At 42.1% G+C, this 26,113-nt stretch overlaps 4 protein-coding genes and 4 non-coding genes across 10 annotated transcripts; 1 reads left to right on the top strand and 7 right to left on the bottom strand.

Moving 5' to 3' along the window:
* Window positions 1–1,161: 1,161 nt before the first annotated feature.
* terf1 (telomeric repeat binding factor (NIMA-interacting) 1) lies at window positions 1,162–5,966 on the top strand. Of its 2 annotated transcripts, none has more exons than XM_035142998.2 (10): window positions 1,162–1,397; window positions 1,780–1,875; window positions 2,362–2,489; window positions 2,732–2,818; window positions 2,908–3,057; window positions 4,684–4,796; window positions 4,891–4,917; window positions 5,034–5,131; window positions 5,239–5,309; window positions 5,411–5,966. In XM_035142998.2, exons 1-10 carry the CDS (start codon window positions 1,214–1,216, stop codon window positions 5,570–5,572), a joined length of 1,116 nt encoding a protein of 371 aa, XP_034998889.2. In that variant the 5' UTR covers window positions 1,162–1,213; the 3' UTR covers window positions 5,573–5,966. The 2 variants fall into 2 exon arrangements, with proteins under 2 accessions (XP_034998889.2, XP_034998890.2); XM_035142999.2 differs by having other exon boundaries at window positions 5,392–5,568.
* Window positions 5,955–10,497, bottom strand: LOC118098832 (somatomedin-B and thrombospondin type-1 domain-containing protein). Its single transcript, XM_035143001.2, has 5 exons — window positions 9,686–10,497; window positions 8,698–8,892; window positions 7,632–7,710; window positions 6,951–7,127; window positions 5,955–6,357 (listed from the first exon to the last, which is right to left on the bottom strand). The coding sequence occupies exons 1-5, from the start codon at window positions 9,912–9,914 to the stop codon at window positions 6,240–6,242; spliced, it is 798 nt and encodes a 265-aa protein (XP_034998892.1). The 5' UTR covers window positions 9,915–10,497; the 3' UTR covers window positions 5,955–6,239.
* A 7,354-nt stretch (window positions 10,498–17,851) lies between these two features.
* Window positions 17,852–22,276, bottom strand: si:ch211-171b20.3. Of its 2 annotated transcripts, XM_047344634.1 has the most exons (7): window positions 21,633–22,276; window positions 21,500–21,545; window positions 20,828–20,907; window positions 20,375–20,507; window positions 19,477–19,584; window positions 19,318–19,376; window positions 17,852–18,583 (listed from the first exon to the last, which is right to left on the bottom strand). In XM_047344634.1, exons 1-7 carry the CDS (start codon window positions 21,847–21,849, stop codon window positions 18,444–18,446), a joined length of 783 nt encoding a protein of 260 aa, XP_047200590.1. In that variant the 5' UTR covers window positions 21,850–22,276; the 3' UTR covers window positions 17,852–18,443. The 2 variants fall into 2 exon arrangements, with proteins under 2 accessions (XP_047200590.1, XP_047200592.1); XM_047344636.1 differs by lacking the exons at window positions 20,828–20,907; window positions 21,500–21,545.
* A 149-nt stretch (window positions 22,277–22,425) lies between these two features.
* On the bottom strand, window positions 22,426–25,985 carry rpl7 (ribosomal protein L7). Its single transcript, XM_035143202.2, has 7 exons — window positions 25,884–25,985; window positions 25,293–25,392; window positions 25,006–25,172; window positions 24,309–24,446; window positions 23,596–23,705; window positions 22,724–22,939; window positions 22,426–22,470 (listed from the first exon to the last, which is right to left on the bottom strand). Exons 1-6 carry the CDS (start codon window positions 25,895–25,897, stop codon window positions 22,731–22,733), a joined length of 738 nt encoding a protein of 245 aa, XP_034999093.1. The 5' UTR covers window positions 25,898–25,985; the 3' UTR covers window positions 22,426–22,470; window positions 22,724–22,730.
* On the bottom strand, window positions 22,583–22,676 carry LOC118098977. The gene has a single exon (XR_004694234.1). It is a non-coding gene; the product is annotated as a small nucleolar SNORD12/SNORD106 (small nucleolar RNA).
* On the bottom strand, window positions 23,198–23,290 carry LOC118098968. The gene has a single exon (XR_004694226.1). It is a non-coding gene; the product is annotated as a small nucleolar SNORD12/SNORD106 (small nucleolar RNA).
* Window positions 24,090–24,181, bottom strand: LOC118098978. Its single transcript, XR_004694235.1, has one exon. It is a non-coding gene; the product is annotated as a small nucleolar SNORD12/SNORD106 (small nucleolar RNA).
* On the bottom strand, window positions 24,519–24,602 carry LOC118098969. The gene has a single exon (XR_004694227.2). It is a non-coding gene; the product is annotated as a small nucleolar SNORD12/SNORD106 (small nucleolar RNA).
* Window positions 25,986–26,113: the final 128 nt, after the last annotated feature.

Genomic DNA, 26,113 nt, shown 5'->3' with positions numbered 1-26,113 from the left:
TTTAATAAATCATCTCTATAGAGCATTAATTAAAACCGATTCTGCATTTGCTGCAAGAAAGTAGGAAAAGTGGTTTTTTTCAGATCCAAAAGTGCACACAACTCACTAATCTTGCATGGCTGGCTTATAAATGATTTATCACTGGAGGGAAATGTATTCCGTTCCATTAGATGCAATTAATGGATCTCCGCTCTTCTGCTGTGAACTGCTGCCAATGAGTGGTACTGAACATGAGCAGCTCTCCCAAACCTCAGAAACCAGACGATCTGGTGTGTAATGTGTTTAATACGAAACAACGGCACCCATGCATCCTCTCCGAAAGGAAGCAAAGAGGTTAATAATGTATTGTACTGATGTAGTATTGTATCACATGGGACCATAATGACAGTATCCATTACGTCCGTTGTGTCAGAGGATTAAAACTGCACAATCTAGTGTATAACAAGTTTGAATACATAAAACGTGAGTGAGGATTTCGGCATCTGATTTTGGTCACTTGTAAAATGTGTTGCAGGTGTAGCTTTGAAGTCAGACTAAACCCATAAAATATAAAGACTTGAATTTCCATCTATGTTATTAACATTTTAAAGTATTGATACAAAAAACCCTAATGCACTCTTCCTGTGGAAAAATCAAAAAGCTTTTATAAGTATGACTAATGCATGGCAAAGATAAAAAAAAAATAATAATAGACATATTGCTGCACACTGGCCTTCATCAGGCTTTCAGGGTGCCTCGCTTTATTTATTTTTTGTTTTTATATCTTTTGTTGCACACATAGAAAACAAACATGCTCCTTTATTGCCTCTCATCATTAAAAAAATGTTTAAAAGTCAAGGAAACTTTATTTTGTCTACATATTGTACTATATACACAAACGAAAAGACCACAACAACTTTATCCCTTCTAATACTTCAGTGTCAGGAGACATAGGACATGACCTAACAAGACACTACTCTGTGGTCAGTTGTTTTCTATTGGACTGAGATGCACTTTATTTATTTGTTTATTTGTTTATTTATTTATGTGTTTGTTTTGGTCACTGTATCATATTTATTTCTATCAGTGGTATTTTGTCGTTGCTCCTGGCCGCCAGAGGGCGCTGCGATCTGTACAGGCGATGCCAAACTATCACAAACCCTAAAGCGCGCGGAACTCAAACCACTTCCGAAGAAGAAGAAGAAGAAGAAGAAGTTGAGCCTCAGATATAAATATGGAGCCTGAAAAGAACAATAAAAGTGAGACAGACGCGAGTGAACTCGAGCAAAGCGTCAGTTTCCAGCAGGTTTCCTCCGTGGCCACCGGCTGGATGGTGGACTTCATGTTCCGGAGCCTGTGTCGACACTTTAAAGAGGCTGAGTTCGAGGAATTCAACGAGACGCTGTCGGTTTTCGAGGGTAAGGTGTAAACAGCTAACAAACCAGTAGCTAGTTCATCAACCGCCGACACAGTTAACTTTATACTAACTAAAGAGTCCTGGTATCAGATAGAACATAACTAGCGGTTAACAACTGGAAACCGGAAATGTACAATCAAAATGTAAACAACGCTGTTAAAGTCAAGACTCAACGTGTATGACGTCACACTGGTCACACAAAAACAGGTCATGTGGAAAAGCCAGATCCTCCATTAAAAAGCTATGTGGTTCATGAATAGAATTATACCGTAATAAAACGATAATGAGACATTTAGGCTTCCCATTACAAAAGCTCAGTATCAACTGGTGCGTGTAAGTCCCAGTGGTAGATTTTTGATGTTAGTTGTCTTTTGTCTTTTTAGCCATTTCTAAGAGTCCGGCTCTCAAAGAAGACGTCTACAGTGAGAAAATACTGATTTCTGCCTTCCTCGCCCGAGTCATGCATGGAAAACAGCTGGGTGAGTTCCTGCAGTGTGAACATTCACATGAGCTCTGTGCATTTCTGCAGAGAGTTGCTTGTGTTTTGCTGCCTGTTAGTGGAAGTTAGGGAGGACAGGCTGTTCGACTTGCACCGATCAGCCTCAATATTAAAACTGGTAGATGGTTTTATCTGTAGACTGTGTTAAGAGAGGGTTTATGCTGGGTCTCAATCATTTTAATGTTCATTTGATGCCATTTTTTCAAAAATCCATTGTACAACATTAAAAAGAGTTAATGGTTTTGCTGCTGTGGCTGATCGCTGTAAAGCAGCAAGGGGCTCCCGGTGGAAGCTTCTTCCTGAGCGTGTTTATCTGTTGAAGCTGATCCCAGCTCAGATAAAAAAAAAATGTATAGCTGTTAAAGTCTCTTGAGCCAGTGTTCTGATAACAACTGTAGTATCGCATAAATATAAATGTTCCCACTCTCAGTCTGTTTTTACTGTGTAACACGCTGTTTGTCTCCAGACGTCCTGTTTGAGGAGGACCAGGGTGTGATGCCTCTGATGTCCGCCACCAAAATATGGTCAAACCTGGAAGACACTGTGGCAGATGAAACTGTGTTTAAAAACATAACCAATCTTTTGGTTGTCCAGGTAATCTTACTGTCAGATATTTTTTTCTATTGTAGTCTGGTAATTGTAACGCCAGCAAGATTTGACCTGAAAATATCCTGTTATAAATATCCTGTTAAGTATAGAATGATTTTAATGTATTTCTGGTGAAAGCTACAGTCTGTAGGTTATAACGGAACAATATCAACAGTTAACAGTGATGTTACGCAGATGCTTTGTTTTTATTTTCAGTTTTAAGTCTCGTGTGTTTTCCATGTGTCTAGTCTGTGGCTGTTTGTCTGGAGAAAGGCGAAAGATCTTCGGCCTCCTCAGCTCTGAAGTGGTTTGAGAATAACGATGAGCTTCCACAGGTCTGTGTCCTTTAGGGTCTTTTTAAAAACATTGGGTCAATACTATGCTGTTTGATTTTAATACTTAATAATCAATACTGTTTTAACAGAAAGTGGGAGTCAAGCTGAAAACAATCGTGGCACAGACAGAAACTTACCACCCATTACTCATGAGCTTCAGCTTTAACCACCTGCTGGAGACAGTCCGGTCTTACCTGGAGGTTTACCTGGAGAAGAATCCGTCTGACGACCTTCTAAAGGTAAAGGATCCGGTGTGTTATGGGTCAAAACTACCCAAGGTCCCTTTTTCCACGTTCAGCTTAGTTCATAAAAGATGTAGACCAGCTTTAAAATGGGTGTTTGTCCACACCACAAGTTTCAGGTCAACGGGTCATACAACAGTAGACTGGGTTGTGGGGACTTAACAGAGTATATCGTATATCGGCCATATCGGGTTTTTTCAAGACTTATTTTTAATTTACACCTTGCTTGAAAAAGTTTTTCCCCTGGACAGTAACATTAGTTAGATCCTTCACTCGAAGGGAGGATGTTTGATTGTTTAATACATCCATTAAACTTCTGATGGATTGTGAGACAATAGGCTCCTGGGTATAGAGAAGTAAAAGGCCTCACATCTCTTCTATATGGGAGCCCCAGACTGAAACACTAAATATCAGCAGACATTACATTTTAGTCGTTTGATGTTATTTTGTGTCTCCTGTGGTCATTTGGTTTATCTCCGAGGTAGAATTGTTTCACTTTATGATAGTTCTCTCTTTGCAGACTTTTTACTGAGCTCTCTGACTTGGGTACATTAACAGTCACTTAACATCAAGGCTCTGGCCCAGGGGTCTCCTGATCCCCCAGACTCTTGGACCTTTGCCCTGTAGGCCTGTATGTTTTATCCTGACCAGTATAACTGTGTCCAACTAATTGAATCACATTCTCAAGTTATTAAAAGGGTCTTAAAAACTTTTTTTGATTTGGTGAACACTGCCAAAACTTTTTTTTTTATATTTAAAGACTTCAAACGTATTTTGTTGTCATCATGTTTGAGGTTCATTGGATTTCTGAAGCAAAGCAGAAGTTCTACAGTGTTATGTGGGAAATAATCATTTGTGCAGCTGGCCCTGCAGGACTAATCCCAGTGTAAAATTAAGGATCAAGCTTTTTGTGGTTGAAAAACACGGAAAGAAATTAATTGTGCAAGAAATAGTTTGGTCTGAGAGCAAGACTTTGACCAAGAGGATTAGTCTCCTCTTTGCTCACAAATGAAAATAATATGTTGCCTGTGTGGTGGTTTGTTTTCAGCTTAACCTCGCACCAACATGTCATAAATTCACCTTAACAAGTATGAAAATAAGTCTTGAGGTTTTTGCTGCTCAGCTGTTTGTGAGGTGATGACTTAACTATCAAATACAGAAGGTGTCTGGTGTTATGCTCCAGCTAACAGCGAGGATTTATGAATACATTTCAGCAGCCAGTACATTTTCTTGATCTTGTGTTTGGGAGCTAATCGGCTCCGCTCTTGTTCTTCTGAATAATGGCGTCCTGACCAACTGAAGGTTCTGATGTGACTTATCAGTCACAGCTAATGGACAATTTGTCATCAAATTAGTTGGAAGGGCAAACTGCTCAGTTCAGCAGAGGCCTCCTCGGGGTCCAGCACACTTACTTATTCATGAAAGTTTCAGGAGTGATTTACATAGAGGCCGCTGACCAAGGTTAAACATAGAAGTGTATTATAATGACCGACCTCATTAGTTTCACGTTATAGCAACACCTCCACCTGAAAGTTAATTGTTTTGGGAAAATAATGAAAAAGTAACATCATCTTTATAAAATGTAACTTTGTCTGTTTTTCTGTTTAACTCTCCATCCATCAGGAAGCCACCAAGAGAGTCCTGTCATCACAGGGTGTCGAGGGTTTAAAGGACAAGGTGAAGCATGAGAGCTCTCACTCTGAAACAGCCGATGAATCAATGGAGAACGATTTAAAGTAGGAAATAACTTTTTAGACCACACGTGTTTATTGATATGATCCACTTCTGTTCTGTATTTAACATTGTATATGTACAATCATGTCTTACCAGGACAAAAGAGAGCACCACGTGTTTGGGGTCAGTACGAACAAGTGTTTAAATGTGTCGTCTCAATAAGAAATCTTTGTTTTAGAGATGGTCCAATACCATTTTGTCCTTCCCAATACCAAATTTTTACACTTGCATTTCAACAGAACAAAACGGAAACTACTCTCAACTAAGATCACTGAGGTATGGAAACCTGAATCGGGCAAGAAGCCTTGTGTCTCCATCAGGAGAATCTCCAAGAGTGGTAAGTTCAATTTTTCCTCTGACTTTTATTTTCTATAAAATGTAGAAATACTTTCATAGATAATCCTGAGAATGAACAAAAGCTAATGTTAAACCTCCCTCCGTCAGAGTTGACTCAGATATTATCTGAGAAGTCGATGGACAGCACAGACATCCAGAAGAAAAGAAAAGCACATCAGGTAGGTTGAGTCTCATTTAATGCCAGTTAATTCTATCTATTAAGTCTTTCGAGGCATCACTCAAGTGCCGCCTTTCATTTAGGGCAATTTCCTTTGTTTAGAAATGGACCCTTGAGCTGGACAAATACCTCAAGGCTGGCGTTAGACTTCACGGCCCCGGGAAGTGGTCTCGCATATTAATGGATTACGACTTTGAAGGACGCACAGGAACGATGCTCAAAGACCGGTGGAGAGTTTTAATGAGGGCAAACGAAGTCTGCTGAAAAAGGAGAGTGAGCCCACACCCCTTTCTTTAACTTATATTCATTGACCTAACTGATCCACTTCTCTTAATAACTGAAAATGTTCCTTTGTGTTATTGGCTTGTAATACTTTATTTGCACTAAGAAGATATACCACCAGAGGGCAGTCAACACAGAAAAATTACTACTTGCATTGCTTTCTATGACAGATGCAGTTAATTTTCCATTTTTTCCGTTTAATTTAGTCATGTCACCAGACCATGAGCTGTTGTGTTTTCTATTTTGAATAAATGTATGATAGTCACAAATGTAAAATATTTTTTTAATTTTACAAATCAAAGTTAAATAGCTTTGACAGAAGAAGGTTACAAAAACAAAATAGTAGCTTGTTACAATAAAAATGTACAAAAAACAACTGACAGGTTTTTAATGCGTGTTGGAAGTGGTGTCTTTACACAGTATGCTACATTAAACAGAACAATGGAAATGTGCATGGTGATTTGAAAAATGCTTTTACATCATGTGTGATATGTGAAGTATATTAACATACTTCTAGTTGCACTGCGCCACCATCACATGTATTAAGTCTCTTAGTACAAGAAGCCTGCAGCGTCAACACCTCAGATCTGAGCGATATCTCAGTTCCACTGATGAGGGATCAGATCGGAGCTCTGCTCTCTGGTTCGGATCAGATGAAGACGAAGCTGTGCTGCGGTGGACAGTGACACTGGTGGGTTCTCTGGACCTTCTTCCACGTCCCGCGGCACTGAGGGTTCCCCACCGCCTGCCAGCGGAGCGACGCTTCTCTGCAACACAAGATGTTGGTGGTTTTTACACGACGCTACATCAATTTCACATCTGGGTCCCACAAAACACAAATTTACTGATTTACTGCCGTTCTCAGGGGTACATTAAGTTAAACTGTTGGTGGAGGGAACTTATTCTGCTCAGATTTGTCTGGTTAAGGTGGCTCCTTCGTCATAGTTTCAACATATCTTCAAACATAAAGTCCCTCTCTGGTATTTTTAAAAATCGTATGTTTCCCTTGTGCCTTTTTATTTGGGCAAAAAAAGCAATCAGCGCAATGCTGCAGTAAACAAATGTCAATCTGAAGTAGACGGACAGGATTTGTGATGTCATAAATCTAAGAAACCAATCCTGTCAGACTGGGGGTGGGGCTCAGTAGCTTTAAGGATTTATGCCAGAGGGCAGCTAAGGCTCTATCCTAAACTGACTGAGAAGGAACTACATGAGTCCGAACCAGACAGGCTTTCTGTTTTTTTGTGGGGTTAGGTAGAAATGAAATGAAGGAAGGTGTAATGTTACATTTAAGCCATCTTCAGTTCATGAGGGGATATTGTTGAGAGAAGGTGGATGTAAAAGGTTCATAACTTCATACTTGTCCGACTCCTGACCGTCTCCTTGGCAGCTGCCGCTATTGTTTCGCATGGCAGGAGGTTCACATGCCACACACACTCTGAAGCCCTCCGTTATGTAGCGCATCCAGTGTGTGTGTGGCCGGTTCTCCACGGTGCAGTGGGGCGTCCGCGACTCCAGTGTGAATTCCACACAGAACCTGAGGGGAGACAGGGGCAGAGTCAGAGTCACACACACACACACACACACACTCACTCAAACCAGGACTAAAGATGACATGTCACCCAGCTTGTGATAACATCTGCTTTAGGATGAACTAAAGAGAAAATACACAAAAACACTCTGCTCGGCTCACAATGCCTCACCTTACAACACCCAGACCTATTGTGCATGTGCCTTTCATGTGACCGTCCTCATTAAAGTCTTCATTTCAAAGGATTGTGTGTAGTCTCTGCGCTGTTATATTTAATAGTGTGTGGACAGACACACAGGTGAGCAAACAGCTACTGGTGGCTGATGCTCATGGCTCATGGATTAAAAAACGTTGGGCTGTTATCTTTTTTTTCCCCCCCCTAAATGGTTTGGGTTACACAGCACGAAGCTCAAATGAGATTAACCCCTCGGCAGCGCTGGTGAACTTTTCAACTCTTGAATTTAAAGATACCTGAGGTCAGGTGCAGGAGCATGATGGTGTGAAACCTACCCAGGGTCCAGGGGGTTTCCATAGCTGTCATGCTTAGGCCTTCCCTTGCCAAACTCCATGCTGGTGATGAATGCAGGACCTGACAAGAGGAATTCAGAGTCTCAGTTTGTTCAAGTTTAGTCCATTTAAAGTGCAAGATCACAGAGTTGACTTTACTTTAAACCATATAAACTAGAATGGCACTCACAGGAAAACAGCACCAAATGGCTGCACCAAATTTCACACAGACGTAGACATCAGTTCCCTAATTGGGCCTGATGGTTTTGATCAGATCCACAGATGATTCCCTGGGAAATCACTGTTAAAGAAAAACAAATTCCTGGATCCGCCCCTTTGCATCTGCACCTAAATTGAATGGTTTTTTTCTTAGGTTCCCCCCCCCCCACACCTCTCACAAAATGTAATTGAAATCATCAAGTAGTTCTTGTGTGATCCTCCTAATATACAAATACACAAATCCAATCGATGTTGTCAGATGCTGTTGTGAAAGTTTCATGAGGAATTCTTTGCCATGAAGGGGGGGTTGTGTTGTGATGGAGTTATTAATCAGTTTTAGGTTTTTGTTTGGGAGTGAGGTGCATTATGGGAAAATAGATGTCAGCATTAGGAAAGGAACAGCACACTTTTACCAAGGCAGCAACACAACCACTGCACCAACCATCTCCCTGATTTCATTCAATAGAGAATAAAAAGACTTAATTAAATACGAACACAACTTCCCCCCCAAAAAGTAAACAGTTCTGGCAAAGGTAAGAGTTTATTTGACAAATTGGAAACAGGTAAAATCAATGTAGGTCAATGTAACGTCCTCTGAAGTTATGGGGACGTGTGTGTTGTACTTATTTTCTACCATTTTAAGCATCGACCCTACAGAGAGAGGACCTTTTGACCGGCCCTCTCTTTCTCAATGGGATGTTTTGAGGGGTTGGTTTTCGGGTCAGAGCTGGGTTAGGCATTTAGTTTGTAGGGTCAAGGTTTGGGAAAGGGGCTCAGGAATGTATTATATCAATGAGTGTCCTCACTAAGACACAAGTACAAATGTGTGTTTGTGTGTATATACAAATACCTGAGTTGAGTCCACAGTGGTTGCCCTGGTGATCCCTGTACTCCCTGCAGCCGGCCCGTTGCTCAAGGCTGGGACAGGCCTCTCCACTGTTACTGGGCCGCTGCTCTACCTGGCGGATGCGGACTCGCACCGACGGCAGGCAGGGCTTGGCACAGCCGCTCCAAAAGCTCCAGTCGCTCACGGCGCAGTCCTGAGCTGGATGTTAACACCCACAGTCATTATTATTACAGGATATCCTCCGCAGCAGCAAACAATCAAACTGCAGTAAAGGTCAGAGATGTTGGACCTGAACTTGCTCCTTCAATCTTCCGACAATGGTATAAAAGCAAGAGTACTATTCTTATGTGAAACTGGAAGTGAGCTAAGTTTCCAGAACAAAACCTTAGATTAATGGAGCACTGAAGCGTTCAGTAGAATTAGTTTCCTGCTCTAGTACAAGAGCTTTGAGATAAACCCATTCGATCATCACGATGAAGCTTTGATGTATTAAGCATGAAGATCTTTTGGTGACTACCGGCCTTTAACACGTATTAGCTACGCCCGGCTTGTTTGACTGGAACTGTAATTGCTACGACTGATTGACAGAATCACATTCCTCGCATATTTGGACTAATTCGGTTATGTGGGCCAGTCCGCTGAAACGAGGTTAGACACAAAGCTGCCCGGGAAGTTCGGTGTGTGCCCGTCATTGTTTTTATGATGCTGCGGCCATTTGCACCGAGATCACTGCACAAGTTAGAAGGCAGAGGACAGGGGGGAAACCAAACATCAGAGTTTGACAGGACTGTGAGGACGAATATGCACGAGGAATTTCACATGTATGGGAAAAAAATGTTGGCACATATACACACTGATAAGCAGCCCAGTAACGACCAGGTACTGAAAATAACCTTTCGTCTCCATCTTTCAAGCGAGAATCATAAATCTAAGGCGTGTGCAGGAGAAAAACAAACACTCCCTCCAAGCGGCCCCTCCGTTCATCCCTCACCTGGACACTCGGTGAAGTAGTCGAAGCAGCAGTCCTTGGTCCTGACGCAGCCCTCGTCGCAGTAGCACTCCCCATACACGCGGTCCATCCTCCAGTCGGTGGTGGAACAGCTCAAGTCTCGGCCCCGGCAGCATTTGCCCGAACAACCGCCTGACACCAAGTGGTTCTTGGCCAGTGTCGAAACCAGCAGCAACAAACAGGCAAACTCCTCAGATGATCCCATCATCATGATGGGGGGGTCAGGCCAGAGGTCAACCCCTGGAGTGAAACACCGGCCTCCTGGTTTCCCTCTCCGTCTTCTCCTCTTCTGGATGTGTGTATTCCCACCGTCGTCCTTCTCTCACCCTGTCACGCTCATGACCGTGAGAGGGAGAGTTTGGAAATACCAGCCCAGCCCAACTCGGCCGAGACTGTGCCGTGCCACAGGAACCCTTGTGACCTGGAATTCCTGTGCCCAGCCTCTCCGTCTCCCTCCAGAAGCAGAGCGACCTACAGAGCAGAGCCCCCCATCCCAGCTCTGATCATCAGACTGTCTCTCATGTTGTGTGTGTCTGTGTGTGTGTGTGTGCTCCCTCTCTCCCTTCCTCCCCGTTTCCATCTGAGCACCTCCCTCGAGTCGATCACACACACGGGAAGAGACAATGAGGGCGAGGGAGGGGTGAGCCGCTCAGTGTTTTCCCTCCTGTTCTCTCTCTCTCTCTCTCTCTCTCTCTCTATTCCTCACCTGTCTCCCTCTTGTTTACCTTTTCTCTCTCTTTGCCTCTCTCCGTGCAGAGTTACCGTGACCCCGGTGTGAGGTTTGCCCACCACAGACCTCCAGTCCCAAAAGAAAGGGAGGAATGTGAGCGGTTGGCAGGTCTCCAGTGGATTGTGCCAGGGGGGCCCGCTGAGCATTGTAAGGCCCCCCCCCCTTTGGTTCTCACCTCGTTCTCTTTCAGGTTACTGTAATGTAGCAGAAATCACTTCAGACATTCAGGGTTTCTTTTGTTTTAGATTATTCGATTATCTGATATTGACTTTGTTTAAAGGAATAGTTCAAACGTTTTGAGGAATAAGCTTATTCGCTTTCTTGCAGAATGTTGGATGACAATATTGATTGTTTGCTGATTGGTCAGGGAAGAACCGATAACATTTTGGTGTGGATCTAGATCGGGGGGGGGGGGAATCCTAGAACTTTTTTTCCCACTTTATTCAACACTGCAAGATTTTTCAACATTTCCCTTAATTGAGTGTGTGAAATTTGTTGCAGCTTAATTGAATTTACTGTTGGGCCCTATTGGAGGTATATGTGCTCAGTGCTATTCAAGTTAAATATGGAGCTAGAGCTCGTTGGCAGAAAACAGGGAGACTTCTAACTGCTGATGATATCTGACCATATCAACCTGCCAGCATCAATAAAGACCAATAATTAACAATGCCTTAATTAATTTTATCTGCACAAAAACACAGGTTGTTAGATTGCAACCTCACCGTGATAACAATCCTCTAGGAAACTACTGCATCCGCCCAGGAAACAGGCTGTGAATAGTATTGTTTGCAGACCACGGTGTGGCCCTAATGTAAAACTGTTGACACACAGAGTAGGTGAACTGCAGATGACACATTCATCTCATTCACTGTAATTCAGCGGGGGCCTGTGTGTGACGTCTTATTCAGGCAGATTGTTTAATCTCATTTGGATTCGGCTCCTTGCTGACAGTCGATTGGTTAACAGGTCTATTAGATTCGCTGCCATGAGGGAAATTAAGACATGCTGAAAGGAGAAGGCAGTTATCTGAAGGTTTGTAGTATCTAGTGACCTAACCATGTTTTTGCCCATTCAAAAAAAGAAAAGAAAGAAAATTTCTTCAATGTCTTCAACATGTTCTGATGCCGCTGGTGTTGTTACAGATGTGCAGTTTGAAATAAATGGAGAGTCATGGTTAAGATTTGCTTCTTGACAACCGCCCATCTCAAAAACATTGATCATTTGATCAGATGAGCAGTTGTGAAAAAACAGAGGACGGACAGATTGAGATACCTGGAATCATTCTGAGGATTCAAGTGGTGCAAAAATCATCACAAAACTAAATGTTCAGACGAACGCTTTCCAGTTAATTATGAATAGATATGCATGTGAATTAAAGGGAAAATTAGACATGTAATTTTGCAGGGCATCGGCAAAAAGCATCTTTCATTGGAGCCTGAATGTCTGAGGATGTTGTGAACTCCGAAGAGTGTCGGCGTGTATTTGAGCGGTTCCTCCTCCGTCTCATGGGAAACAAATGAGGCCTCCGCAGGGAGCGTCAGTGGGGAATGAGACCTCCCCGAGCCCGCTGCTACAGGAGCAACAGCTATTTGTAATAATCAGGATACTTTGCCTCCGCCGTCTTGAAAAACAAGCTCACACCGAGCAGAGGGGGGTCTCCCTGGGTCCTTTGATTCTTCTTCTCGCTACGGAGAAGGTAGGTCAAGCGACAGTAATAGTCTTCATCTTCACCATAATCATCAGCAACAGCATCAGTGAGGAGCATGTGGCTGCATCAGTGTTTCATAAAGTTGGAGGACGTTGAACCCTAATTGACCCTGTGAGTTGATGCATAAGTATATTTGGTAAATTAACTCAACAAATATTCACTTTCACTAGATGCCGGTTTCTATTCTACACATTCATCAATCAGTTCCTGTAAATATGTCAACAACAAAATGTAGAAAAAGTCCCTATGTCCCAATGTAGGTGACAGGGAAAACAGATCCTGGATCCATGCCAAAACCTAAGGGGTTCTCCCTTAGGTCATGCCCCACCCCTCCACAAAATCTCATGGAAATCGGTTGAGCGGTTTTTGCGTAATCTTGCATATAAACAAACAAGAGCACAACCTCCTTGGTGGAGCTAAATCTGACTCATTTTGAAACGGTTGTGTGGTTTTTCTGTTGCTGCATCATCACGTAAGCTCTCATCAGTCATTTCAAGAAGATGTCTGATCTCATTTTGTGTGAGTCTTGTCCTGTTACACCTTATTTTGTGTAAAACAAAAGGGGGATGCCCCCGAGACGTCACTCAGGCCGACGCACACATTTAGTGAATTCTCAGCGCCGGTTTGATCCGTCCACTGAGGCGAGACTTAGAGCCGCATCAGTTTGCTGTGGCTTCAGCACGTTGGAAGTGCACATCAAAGCGTGTGTGTTTTACCTCTGACAGGCCCCTGAACCTGGACCTCCTGCTCTTACTGTGCACTTGTCAAAGACGATCAGCCTTCCCGCACAAACCCGCCCTGCTCGCGGTTTCCCCCCCTCTGCTCACGTACACTAAGAAAAGGGGATTAAGCCCCATGTTCATGTGTGGCAACACATTGTTTATGATCTTCAAACTGGGTCCCAAACTGCTGTTTCAGACCCTGAGTTCACGACATTCACATGTACACACACTGCTCAGTTTATCTGATATATAAAGACACACAAAGACACACTAATCAGATTGAGTTTTGAAGGAGAGGGTGCGTTCCTCCACTTGTTGCTCTGGGCGTTATGGCGACGGCAGGGTGGGCTCTCGCTCCAATCTCGCCTATATGGCGAATGCAAACGGTGGCTGTCCCCATGGTAACGCCTGACCTGGGTTGCTATAGTTTCAAAACACGTGTTGACAAATGCTAGAATTATCCATTTAATCTCGCCACGTGCCGTGAGAGGTCGACTGATGAGGTCACCTCCGAGCAGGACAACACCCGCTCAGTTTCACCTACACACTCAACAACATCTCGCACAACCTGAACACACAATAAGCCTCCATATGGTTTGACAGTAACTAATGACAGAGCAAATATATTACACACAGTTGAGTTCACTTAATCTCTCCTGTCATTTTCTGTAATTTCTTACATTTAAGAGACTTTTCATAATAAAATAAAAATATTAAATGCTGAATGAGGCATGAGCTCAAAAAAGACTGAAACATGACCTTGGGAATTATTAACCTTAACCAAATATTTTATTACTTCGTCGGGCTAATTAGGGTGAGTTTGTTTCCTGCTGATGAGGACACTCGGTTTCTGTCTCATGAATGGAAGCCTTTGTCCACGACCCTTTAAATTTATAGCTCAGCTGTCTCCGACTTCCTCCCTCCGCTGCTATATCTGAACATTTGGGAGGAGGTGTGTGTGTGTGTGTGTGTTCTGGGGAGTGTTCATACAATTCTATGTCTATGTGTGCATTTGTCCATTTGGTGGCATTCGATAGTCTGGGAGTCTTTCATCTTTTTTTTTTTTTATGAATGACAAGGACAGCGAGCTGCATGAGTCATTATTTAAAGAGTCGAGAAGGTGGATGTTTGACTTGGCTTCCGTCAGGTCCCATTTTGAAGGTGGAGGTTGATGAGGCTGATCAGGTGAATCCAGATGAATTTCCTTAAAGAAGACAGATAACTACACGTAAGTGGCAGCGTCTCATCTGCACCTTATGACTTAACACCCTCACCTCTTCATGAGCGTCTATTATGACGAGCCACCTCGTATATCCCACTAATGACGTTCCATTCATTACAGGCCATTACTGAGTGATAGTTTATGCATGATAGCACGCTTCTCCAGGACTGATGGCGGCCTGGCAGCAGCCCTGCAGGTCGGCCGGCCTCGGAGCTGTGCCAAAGTAATGACAACAAAGACAATTATATTGATAGAAGTTTTTCCTCTGCCCGAAACCTGACATCATCGCTGATAATTGTCCCCTCATCGGTCACCTATCCTGGCATGTACTTCCATATGTATGTAAATCAATGAGGATATTAGAGGCAGCAGCAGGCGGATGAAGGAGGACGTGTGGGAGGGGAGTGGGACTGACCTCGGCCTCTGACAGAGATGAAACTTCAGGTAATGATAATGACTATAGGGGAGATGGTGCATCTATCACTGGGGCTTTCATAAATTCTGTTGTGACATGTCAGCAAGTAGTGGAAAGGTTAGGCCTCTAGACCTCACTGTGTTTGTGTGTGGGTGTGTGTGTGTGTTACCAAGTGTACAAATATCATAAAATGCAAAGCTATGCATCAAGGACTGGATCTGAGAATCATTTTTGCATAATTTCTCAGTAATACTTTGGCTCGTGTATTTGTTGGAGAACATGTCACATCTCACTCTTAACTGGTAATAACAGGTATTTTTGAGGTTGTAGGAAAAAAGATAGGAAATTACAGAATACCTTCTTTCCTGGCAGCTGTAAAAATGTGTAAATGTGTATGCAAAAAAAAGATTTTCTCATCTGGAAATTCTAGCCAGAGAGCATAAGCAAAGGAACTAGAGATTTTTTGCAGCGCAGTAACTCTGTTGCCGTAGATTAGAAGCAGTTTTGGGCTCTTCTGTGTTTATATCAGGGCAAAGACAAAGATTTGACCTCTGAGTGAACCACTTGAATACACAGAGATTGCCATTGAGTTCCTGTTGACTCATGCAGCCTTTATACTCGTGTAGCATTTGTTTTGATCACTGTGTAACTATCTTTTAGGATCTTTTAACCTTTTTAGACCCTGAACTGGTTTCACAACAGAGGAGGAAGAATCAGTCACAGAGTTATGGCCTTGATAAACAAAGACTTTTTATTGCATTTTATATTTCTCTGCAAATAGAGAATATGATTATTTGGACATGTAGCGAGATATCACTTAACTGATCAAGATTGTACTGCAACAGGTTTAGCAATGCTACGTCAATCAGTGTCAAAGGGTGGCTGGAAATCTTGGGAAATACACTTTTTCTCTTTCTTGCCAGGAGTTGAGAGAGAAGATTGATGCCACTCCCATTTCTGTCCAATACACATAGGGCTACAGATGCAGCCGGTTAGCACAGCTTAGCACAAAGACGTGACACATAGGGAGACAGCTTGACTACTAGCTATTCAGTTTGCCTAGTATACTAGCTATTCACCTACAAACAACAAAATCCAGTAGTATCATGCTCACTAAAAGTAGGTCTGTGCCAATGTGTTCCGCACCACAGCCAATACTTCAACATAAGAATTCAAAGTTAAGCAATGTAACTAGAGTATTTCTTAGTCACAAGCAGTAACATCCAAGAACCAGGTTCACACATGATTGGGAGGTGTGCAGAAGGATCCTTTGCGGAAAACTTTCATCCTCCTCCTGTGGTGTACCCCAAGGCTCCATCCTAGGTCCTTTTATAGTTTCACTGGGGGCTGCCCTTAGGAAATTCCATATCCCTTATCACTTCTATGCTAATGACACAAGATTCAAGATTCTATAATTGTTTTTAAAGGGTCTGTAAATCTCCAATCTCCTCTGTCAACATAGTCAATACATTTTAATCACTTTAAAAATCTCTGTTATATTTACTTCATCCTTTTCTTTCCTGTTAATACTGTGGTCAATTGCTGGTGTTTTTTAAATGTACTCAGTAACTTATTGGGACTTAGCTTCTGGCGCAGTTTACAGCTAACACATCGAAATAGTGAATTTTTGAAGGTAATCGAATACTGATCTTTATCCTTGGGCCCAAAACTATCTCTTTTACTCTCATACTGACCCAAATATATTTAGGGCAGTTTTGATTTGAGGTGTTGGCAAAGTAATAATTTGGCAGACAGACTACATTCTTCGATCCCTGCTGATGGAGTCAACTGGCACAATATCAAGTCAGGTGAAACAGTAACACAACCAGGCTATTCTTCTCTAGAGCAGTGTTTCAGGAAATATTCATACTTTTTATTGAAAAGCCAACATTTATAATACTATATCATGGATTTTCGTCGCAAAATAACTAAATAAAAGTGCACCTGAAGCTGTTTGTACTTTAAATTTTGTATTTTTGCCTCAACATCTCTAAAACCTGTAGAAACTGGCTGAATAGAACCAGTGCTGTCCTCTTGGTCTGGTTCTGTCCTGGTTCACAGTTGCGTCAACTTGCAGTGAAACGATAAACCACTTGTTGGCAGGCCCCAGCACGGCTCTTATTAAAGACCTCATTGTTGACTGTTTGTTCCAGGTCATTTTGTTTCAGTCCACTTGAAAAGGACGCTAAAATCCCTGCAAGAGACCAGGCCTCCATTTGAGCGTGAACACAGCCCCTTCACTGAGCATGAATACGTGGGATGGCTCCGGGTTTTCTAGGTCACTGTGCGTCCCTGAAATGCACACCTTACGATCCGCACAGGGGGACGGAGGGAGACAAACACTGTCTGCACACTTCTATTTAATATGAGGAATACACTCATTTAAATCAAACACAGTTTCAAAGTGTCAGCTGTGGCCAAAATGCTCAATCCTATGTGAATCCTGATCCCAGTTGTCAGTCTTTGTGGACTATCCTCCCTTGAATTTTCTTTGCTGTCTCCGCTTTGTTTAATCAAATAGAAATGTCACAAAAATAATGAAATAAAAAAACCTTGATCTCTCACTTGAAAGCGGTTCACTGCATCAAAAAGCTTTAATCTGTCACTTTGAGGCCCGTCTGCCTCTGTTCTAAATGATCTCAGACTGCAGGAGGCTGTCATCCTTCAAATGACACTGATGTGCACCATCGAGGCCGGGTTCTGTTTTCCCATGCCGTTCTGATTAGTACTGGGTAAAACTGAAAATGACTGTAGTGGAGAGATAACACACGGTGGAGATAAGAGGAACAGCTGCAACAACTTCATTTTGGAAATATGTCATTTTCTGCATTTCATATTTGCAGACAACATGCTGAGTGAAATTTTAAAAGACTTAGTATTAAAATGTTGGATTAGGAAGGTGGAAGTTGATAAGAGGGTTGAGAAGAGAATTTGTTTCTGTGACACGACACTTGTGTCCTCCCCGTGTCCTGGTGTTTCTACTGTATCAGACCCACAGCCTCCGGCGGCGTCTGCAACATCTTCAAATAACAGCGGCTAATGACGTCCTCATTTCTCTCTAAACAAAACGACAACTGCTCTGACTGGTGTCTTTGTCGAACACAATGGACAAGACTATTCACAGACGTTAGCTGCCCTCTATCCAGCCACAAAACAATGCGTTATGTGGGAAAGTACCACATTCTGGGATCTGGGGGCACAGTTTTGTGTCTGTCTCGTAGATTATGGAATTCAGATTACGTTTCATTTGGCACTTTGGTGACTGTGGCGGTCGATCTGTAGCGAACGAAGCTCCCTTTATTAGCCTGTGTTCAGTAGAAAGAAAAAGAATGGGTCACAGAAGAGATAAAGTTATTGAGTTATGAAAAATAAATGTTTAATTGCAGGAAGACATGTTACAAGGCACAATAATAGTTTTGCTAAACTATCTAATATATACATAGACGTCCCACTCGCTGAACAAATCGTAACTGGTATATAACGGCAATCATCAAAACACTGTTGTAATGAGATCCCAGCCGGACAGCATCTGCAACCTACTGATGATACAGCGAGAAATATGGCAGTATTACGTAACAGCCATCACAAGCCATTAAAGAGCTAAAATAAAATTGTGGATGTTGAGTGGTAAACTACAGAGAACTGTGAGTCATAACGGGAAGGGATTTATTATTCATCATTTATTGTCAGGGGGAAATGCTGCAGTTTGCTACAGTAAATACTACGTGTGGTCACTAGAACAGAGAAGCTGCAGTCAGGAGTCCCAAAACGTGAAGAGCAGCCATGACAAGCAGGAAACTAAAATCACTGAGGATAAACAAGCTGTCAGAACGAGCCACTGAAATGAACACGGTTCCCTAAACGTTTTATTTTGTTCCGATGCTGTTGGCACAGACTCAATGGTTTTAATCCTTGACCGGTGCGACTGGGACAAAGGTGATTGTCAGGATGGAGGTTTTCTCAGTTTCCTCATTTTCTTGAGTTTTTCTTGTCTCGCCGTCTCGGCCTCCAGAGAGGACAGCTCAGATATCCTCTGGATAAAAGAGCGAGAGGCTCCGACCACCGGGTCTGGATAGGACTGGCCTGTGTGGCGAGAAAAGCAGATGTTAGGATGAGAACTAAATGAAAATACTATACTTTGGAAATAAAACTGTATAGGAGGGACATTTCCCACAATTATGGTTTACAGCCCTGTTTGAACAATCAATGTTTCATTTCAATGTTTAACACCCCGCCTCTGACTGTCCTGCTTCTCTATTTCTACATCTCCTCAATCTGTAAGTGGTATCGATTAAATCTATATCAATGAGCAGTAAAGTCTTGGATACTTTGTTCCGCCTCATCACAGTGTGCTTAAAAAACCAAAGTGTGACTGGTCCATTTGATGAAATGGAGTAAATCTAAAAGGAAAATGGCAGCACCAAGAAAAAGCCCTGAAAAGAAACTGGAGCAAACTGTTGAAATAAGAACCCTCACTCCACTTGGCAACAGTGAACACTCCCTTTTCTCTACGCGTGACCCCTTGTCCACCTCGGTTATGTACCGCGGCCGACAAGGCACCCTGCACTGACAACAGAGAGGCCCGGGATCTGTGCTTCTTTGTTTGGAGAAGGAAAATCCATTAAAATGACATGTTTGCTGCCACTAAATCAATGTCACAAACACCTGTACAGGTTGAAGGTTACACTTTCCTATTCACTCGCAACACAGGCCGGGAGTTCACAGCTGACGTGTTAAGACCACGACAAATACCCGAGTACGGAAAAACCATGTACTTAAAACCGTGGCCCCACAGTCCAAGTTCTGGAATAACTCACTTGTGTGATTGTCTCTAACAGTCAATATGTTGTTGTAGGTTGGATAATTCACCTTAGGCCTGCAGGACAAGAGGACAATGGAAGAAGCATCAGTGTGAGAACTAAATGAGAGAACTATTGATTGGCATGGAGTGATTTCGGTTTAAAGGTGGGAAATACCTGCTGAGTTTACAGTTTTCCACTGAGAAGGTGTTTCTGCCGTTGAGGAATAAACTGGAGGGAAGGAGGATGGCTGGACTCGGGTTCAGCTCGTATCTTTCAGGGTAGCTGGAAAGCAGAGGTGAGGATATTTTATGGGCATGTGAAACTTTGCCATTAGTCTAATTTTATTATTTCTGCCAAGGAGGTTATGTTTTGTCTGCCCTTGTCTTAGCAGGATTATGCAAAAACTACTGGATTTATTACCAGGAAACCTGATGAAGGATGCATTGTGGGTCAGGAAAGAATCCATTGATTTGGGCGCAGTGGATTCTGAGCATAGTGAGATAGGACTTTTTTCCCACATTTTCCTTGATTTCTCAGATAATAATTAATGGATTTTGATGAAAAAGTTCAGACATATTAAGGCAACTGATATTTATAAGTTTGTGCAATTTGGTGCCGATCCAAATTAAAATGGGGATCTAGCTTGTTTATACAATAAGTATGTTTTCCCACCATTGCTTTCAGAGAGTTCAGTATCATGTGAGAGCAAAGGCAGATATCCATCATTAACAAAGCTTAGGTGTCCTCAAAATGGAACATTCCCACAAATGGATGACTATTAGTGATAAATAATTGTGATATTATGATATTTTAGCGATGATCATGCACTCAATAATACCACAATGTTGAACGTTAAAAGCTTGAAATCTTCTTTGTGACAAATAAATGATGCGAGTCCAAATATTAATTGCATCTGGCAGCCGTTTCCTTTCCTTCCCCTTCATGTAAATTGTCATCAATGAAACAGTGGCTCAGTATAATTTGGTTTAATCTGTGCAGCTGTCTCCAGAAATATGCTTTGAAGTGGTACAGCGACAACTCCAGGACTGAGTGACGTGAATGTGCTGGTTACCCCAGAGTGAAGGGCGGCCCGGCGTGGCTGTGGGAAAGCTCCTTGGAGAGGCTGAGGGGGTGCAGGGTGCCCGCTCTGTGGTAGTCTCTCAGCAGTGGAGGGATCACGGTTCTGGTTCTCTCGAACCTGGCACCTGAAAGTAGTTTAAATTTAGCAATTCAGAACTATACAATTCTTTTTTTTCAAACAATTCAGAAACATATTTTGCTTTCATAAGAACTGTTGATTCTGAATGAAATGTTGTAATATCTGAAAGGTGATGTCACTGAAATGGGACCTGGGTATTTTGTGTATGATTACAACTCCACCTAGTGGCTGTCAGGTTACATGACAGAGACACACAAGCCTCAAACTCAATGTTTATTCAATGTAGTGGGATGTTTAAATCTGAAAAAAAATAATTCTTCATAAATGTAACAGTGAAAAGGAAAACTCTTAATCTGCAGTTCTCACATTTGTTATCAAAGAGAAAGTGTCTCCCACAGACATCCTCTGGATCGTTATTCTCGGACTCTTTGGTCACGTTAGGCGACCTGCACGTAAATTGAAAAAGTTAAACTATTAGCCACCCAAGCACAGATTTAATAAATCTTTAAATAAGTATGCAGTGAGTAAGCTATTACTATTAGACCTTTTATAAAGTGAAATATCAAACATATATGATGCACAAAGTAGTTCTTTACTCTTGTAGCCTGTTAATTGTATTTCTATCTGAGCACAACTACACCAGTCACAGTGCTAGTATGTGTACATATACATGGAAAATCAGGCTGATTCTGATGTAATTACCAAGCTTTTATTTAAAGTATTAAACTACTGATACAACTCAACTACAACTAAATACATTTATTGTACTGCCTGCTGATTAGAGGGACCCCTACTGGATCAAAAAGGTATCACAGCACTATGAAATTACACACGAAGATTGAAAGATCAAGAAATTAAGTCAGACTCAGAGATGTATTATAGGATGGATAACTTTGTGTTGTATCTCCTATAAGATGTGTATTTGTTGTCTGCTTGTGTTATGCTCGTGCAGACAAATCCTTAATGTCACCTCCAATAAGCAGGTTTACTGATGAAACCATTTTATCAGATTTTTAATTTATTATAAAAACATCTTACCCCCCGAACATGAGGCCTCCGATGAAGGACTCCCCATCTACGCACTCTACAACACACACACGAAGGGTGGTCCTCACTCACATGTTAGCTAGCTGCACGTAGTGTAGCACATACATGTAGCATGTTTACTCACTGCTCAGCGGCTGCGTGACAGGAAGTGTCCGCCTCATGTGGATCTTCTGTCTGAAGGCGGCTCGTCCTCCGCCCGCTCCCATCCCGAGGCTTCGGTACGCGAGGTGTCCGGCGGAGGCGTCAGGGCCGCAGCCGTTCGAGCCCCGCAGGGCTGCTAGAGCCTCGGCGGTGGGTAGAGAGGAGTTCACCTGGTAAGTCATCATGCTGGGAGCCGCCATAGAAACATAATAATCCCGTTATTGGGCGGAAGTGGAGAATAACGCGGTCATTATAACGGAGGAGTCTGATCATCACTGAGCAGCGAGGCTGCGGCTGCGACACCAGGTTACCATGGTGACAGGGCTCATTACATTACTAGTGGACATGGAAACGTTAGTGAAGATGGAGGTTAACCGACATGTTTAATTTAACTGGTTACTGGTGCACGGTTTCTACCATGATACAGGAGCACGGGTCTGTTTTATAAAATTGATTGTGTAACCGAATGCTATTTTGTAGAAACTTTCATACACTTGACTTGTCTTACTTAAAGACTGGTCACATTTAGTTGATATGAAGGACAAGTCCAGACCAAAACACACTTGTTATTTATGAGTTCCATAACTATATCTCCCATCACAACATTTTTATATGCAATGCTAAACCAATGCTCATTTGGTTTGCATGTAGTCACTTCTTTATTAAACATGAACAAAATAAGTCAATTCTGTTAAACACCAAATTTAATTTGAGACGGAAAAGACAGAAATAAAAAATATGCTTGATACATGAAATGGAAAACACACTGACAAAACTGGGTTTTCTCAACGTTTTTATTGTACAATGAGTCCTTTGAAAACCTGAAAGAGAAAAAGACACCATTATAATCTAAAAATGAAATAAAATTGTTGCATTACTGAAAATGTATCTCATCAGCATTTGTAGTAAGTGAATTGATGCTTAATGGCTTAAGATGTGGTTTCAGACATATTTGGCTTAATTTCAGCAAGGTTTTCACCATAGTCGATAAGATGGGGAAAAAAGATTATGCATCATTAACCACATCTAAAGACATTGCAACTTTCAACACCTACACGTGTTCCATAAACTCACCATAACTTTAGTTCATCCTCCTGATCATTCTGTTGATTTGATCCTCCCTGTTGCCGGCGTCTCCTCCCTCCACAAAGTGTGTGGTCTTCTTGTTCATACCACCACGGGGTGACGACAGTTTGAAGGGCCACAGGAAGTTGTTGGCGGGCTTGAAGTTCTTGCCAACTGTGTAAATCTCATGGATGAGGTCCTCGACGCAGATGATGCCATATTTGCCTGAAGGGAAAAAAGTGTTAAACGTGTAACTGAACTGATTTTTTACTCAACTACCTTTTCTTGGCGTCAGAAGGAAAAACTTAACACAATTTATCTATGGGAAAAAATGGTCTAAACTGTATAATATTGGACATTTGGGCTGGCTGTTAGTAAAGTGATTGCGCTTTTCACCCAGACTACAGGGACTCATTTTGCTAATTTAAATTATTTATTATTATTATTATTTTTTTAAACATCCAAATGGTAAGGTCAGACTGACATGTGGTTTCAGACAAAACTGGCTTAGTTTTCAGTATTTTTCTCACCAGAGTCGATAAGACGGGGAAAAAAGTATGCATCATTAACCACATGTAGCTGTGCCCATGTCTATTGTACACGTCAGTGTGTGCAAGTCCCTCACTATGCAACAGTTCACCCTTTGTACACTTAAAGCATGATGGCTTAGTCTCTGATAAGCAGTGATGTAAACATTATGGGTAGACACATCAATTATCAACCTTTTTCCATACTGTGAAATCTACACGTATATATCAGGTCATGATAACCATGATCATGTGATTCTCACGTTTTCTTCTAAAAACAAACTTGAAATTGTACAAGCACCTCAACATAGTCCTATGCAGAATAATTTTTGTGTGAATGTTAAACTGTCATACCGAGAGCCTTCTCCACCAGAGCGTTGTCTGTGAGGGCGATGCGCTGTTTCCTCATCCTGCCATGGCCACGTTTGTAGATGAGCTCGCGCACAGACTTCAGGTTTGGATATCTGGGGGTAAAAGTGGGTCACAAATACTTTGAAATGAGTTCAAATCAAGAAATTGGACAATTTCAAACACTAATTTTCCTAAGTGTAACTGACCAGCTGCATAAAATTTAATGAAAATACGAAGCTGTATCAGCATTAGTGAAATGAGTATACACACCCAACTAATCTTTCAATGGTAGTTTGAGAGAATGGCTAAAAACCAATGCAATTTGGTGCCCTCAACACTCAGTCAGATTGGATGAATGAGCTTTGAAAGACAAAGATTACAAATAAACATTTGTTTTCATGATTGTGGCTTTAACATTAAGACAATAGATTAACTGAGTATTTCATCAAATATGGGTGTAAATACTGCACATTGTTCAGGATCTATTAAAGTCATGGAATGTGGTTTCAGACTAAATTGGCTTATTTTCAGTCGAAATTCACCAGGGTCGATAAGATGGGGAAAAAAGTTGAGCATCATTAACCACATTCCAGACAATCAGGACTTTTATCAATATCCCTTGTGTTTAATCCTAATTCTAGTGTGTTCACTCAACTGATCAGCTTTGATCAAAATGAAACCATGTGGTCATTTGCATCTAAGTGACAAAGTCTTACCCCCAAGCAATGTATGGCTCGGCGATCCTCAGCATGTTGATGGAAGCCTTGTTCAGCTTGACGAAGACACCGTTGAAGATCTGGCGCAGACGGAGCAGCTGCAGAACTTTGCGGACCTTTGGGCTGACACCATTGATACTGGAAAACACATGAAGTGTGATTAGCATGATTCTAGTTCATTCAATGTTTTGTCAAATTTCAGCATTATGTGTGGTTTCAGAATATAATTGGCTTATGTAAGTCGTGAATCAGCATAGTCGATCAGACGGGGAAAGAGTGTACATCATTAACCACGAGAGCTGAACCACAACATTTACATGGATTGCAATGTTAAACTACATTGAGGAGTTACTGAATGAATGTTCTGGACACTAAAACTTCCAAATATGTCATCACTGATACACATGCAAGTTAATCAGAGTTTTATACAGTCTTTAAGCCACCATCAATAAATGCTGACAACTTTAATTGTAGCCTGCAAGATTTAGACAAAGGCCACATGAGTTCAGGAATAACTTCACTTAAGATTTAATGGAGGGAACCTGACTCAATGTGGAAAGCTAGTGCCATGTGGTCAAAAACGTGAAGTTTGATATTTGAATCACAATCAGTTGTAACTGGTAATCCATGTAAATGTCGCCAACAACGTTGTGCTAAGCAGGGAGAATTATGTTCCCACACACTGGACTCAACTCACCCTCTGATCCTCATGACAAAGGCCAGTTTGGGCTCAGCTGGGACATAGTAGTTTCCCACTTTGCGGGCAGTACGGGACAGACGGACCTCGCGCCTGAACATCTGCTTGTACTCCTTGTGGTACTTCTCAGCCCGCTTGTAGATCAGCTTCCTGGTCACCTTGCGGGCCTGTGGACACACGTACCCATCTTCAGTGAGACCGGGACTGATGGATGAGTCGCTGATTAAACATATACAAGTAGAATACAAAGTCTTATAAGAGATAGTGTCTCACGTCTTCGGACCTACTTTTTTCTCAGCCAGCATCTTCTTGACACGCATGGCCTTCATGGTGGCGAAGGCCTTTCGCCTTTTCAAAAGGCTCTCAGGGACCGCCGGAACCTTTTTTCTGTAGAAGACAAAGAAAACGTCAGGACTCTTCCGTAAGCACACATCTAATATCACGTAAACTCGGCTTATTTAATTACTAACGAGAAACCATTCCTTCCCGAATGTAGCTGCTAGCATGTTAGCCGGTGACTAGCCGGCGTCCAAACAGGCTTTGTTAACCACTCTGAACATTAGCTTACATGACTACACATAATTAACAAACATACATTCAACATTTAACTGCAAGTTCCTACCTTGGTTCTCATCATTAGCATTGAAACTAGCCACGTCTAAGTAGCACGGGGGCCACACCGACAGCCATGTTGTACTCTGACTATCCGGCTACACACGAAGTCGCCATAATGTAAGTAAATATCCTACAATCCTGAACAATACCACCCTGAGCATGATGCAGGGAAACTAAACTACTCATCCAGGAGGCAAAATGGACAAAGATGGACATTTTAACAGCGGATGTGATTAGATTTCTGTTCAGCAGCAAACACTCACTCTGCGTCCGCCATTGCGTCCACCGAGAAAGAGGGATTTTCCTATGCGCATGTCCGGGTTAAAGGATTAAGGACCCCGGGCCGGGGCTGTCCGTCCAGATGCCTGATTCGACTGTGACGCTTCAGCGAGCTAAACACAAGCTCAGCGATATAATGTAAAAGTCAATATATAATATTATATAATTCATGGCGTCAGGTCACTTTAGTGTGTTGCTGGACATATTGCATTAA

The sequence above is a fragment of the Hippoglossus stenolepis genome, chromosome 19, assembly GCF_022539355.2.
Source record: "Hippoglossus stenolepis isolate QCI-W04-F060 chromosome 19, HSTE1.2, whole genome shotgun sequence".
NCBI classification, from domain to species: Eukaryota; Metazoa; Chordata; class Actinopteri; order Pleuronectiformes; family Pleuronectidae; genus Hippoglossus; species Hippoglossus stenolepis.
The sequence above is the reverse complement of the archived record's forward strand: the minus strand, read 5'-3'. Positions and strand labels throughout refer to the sequence as shown.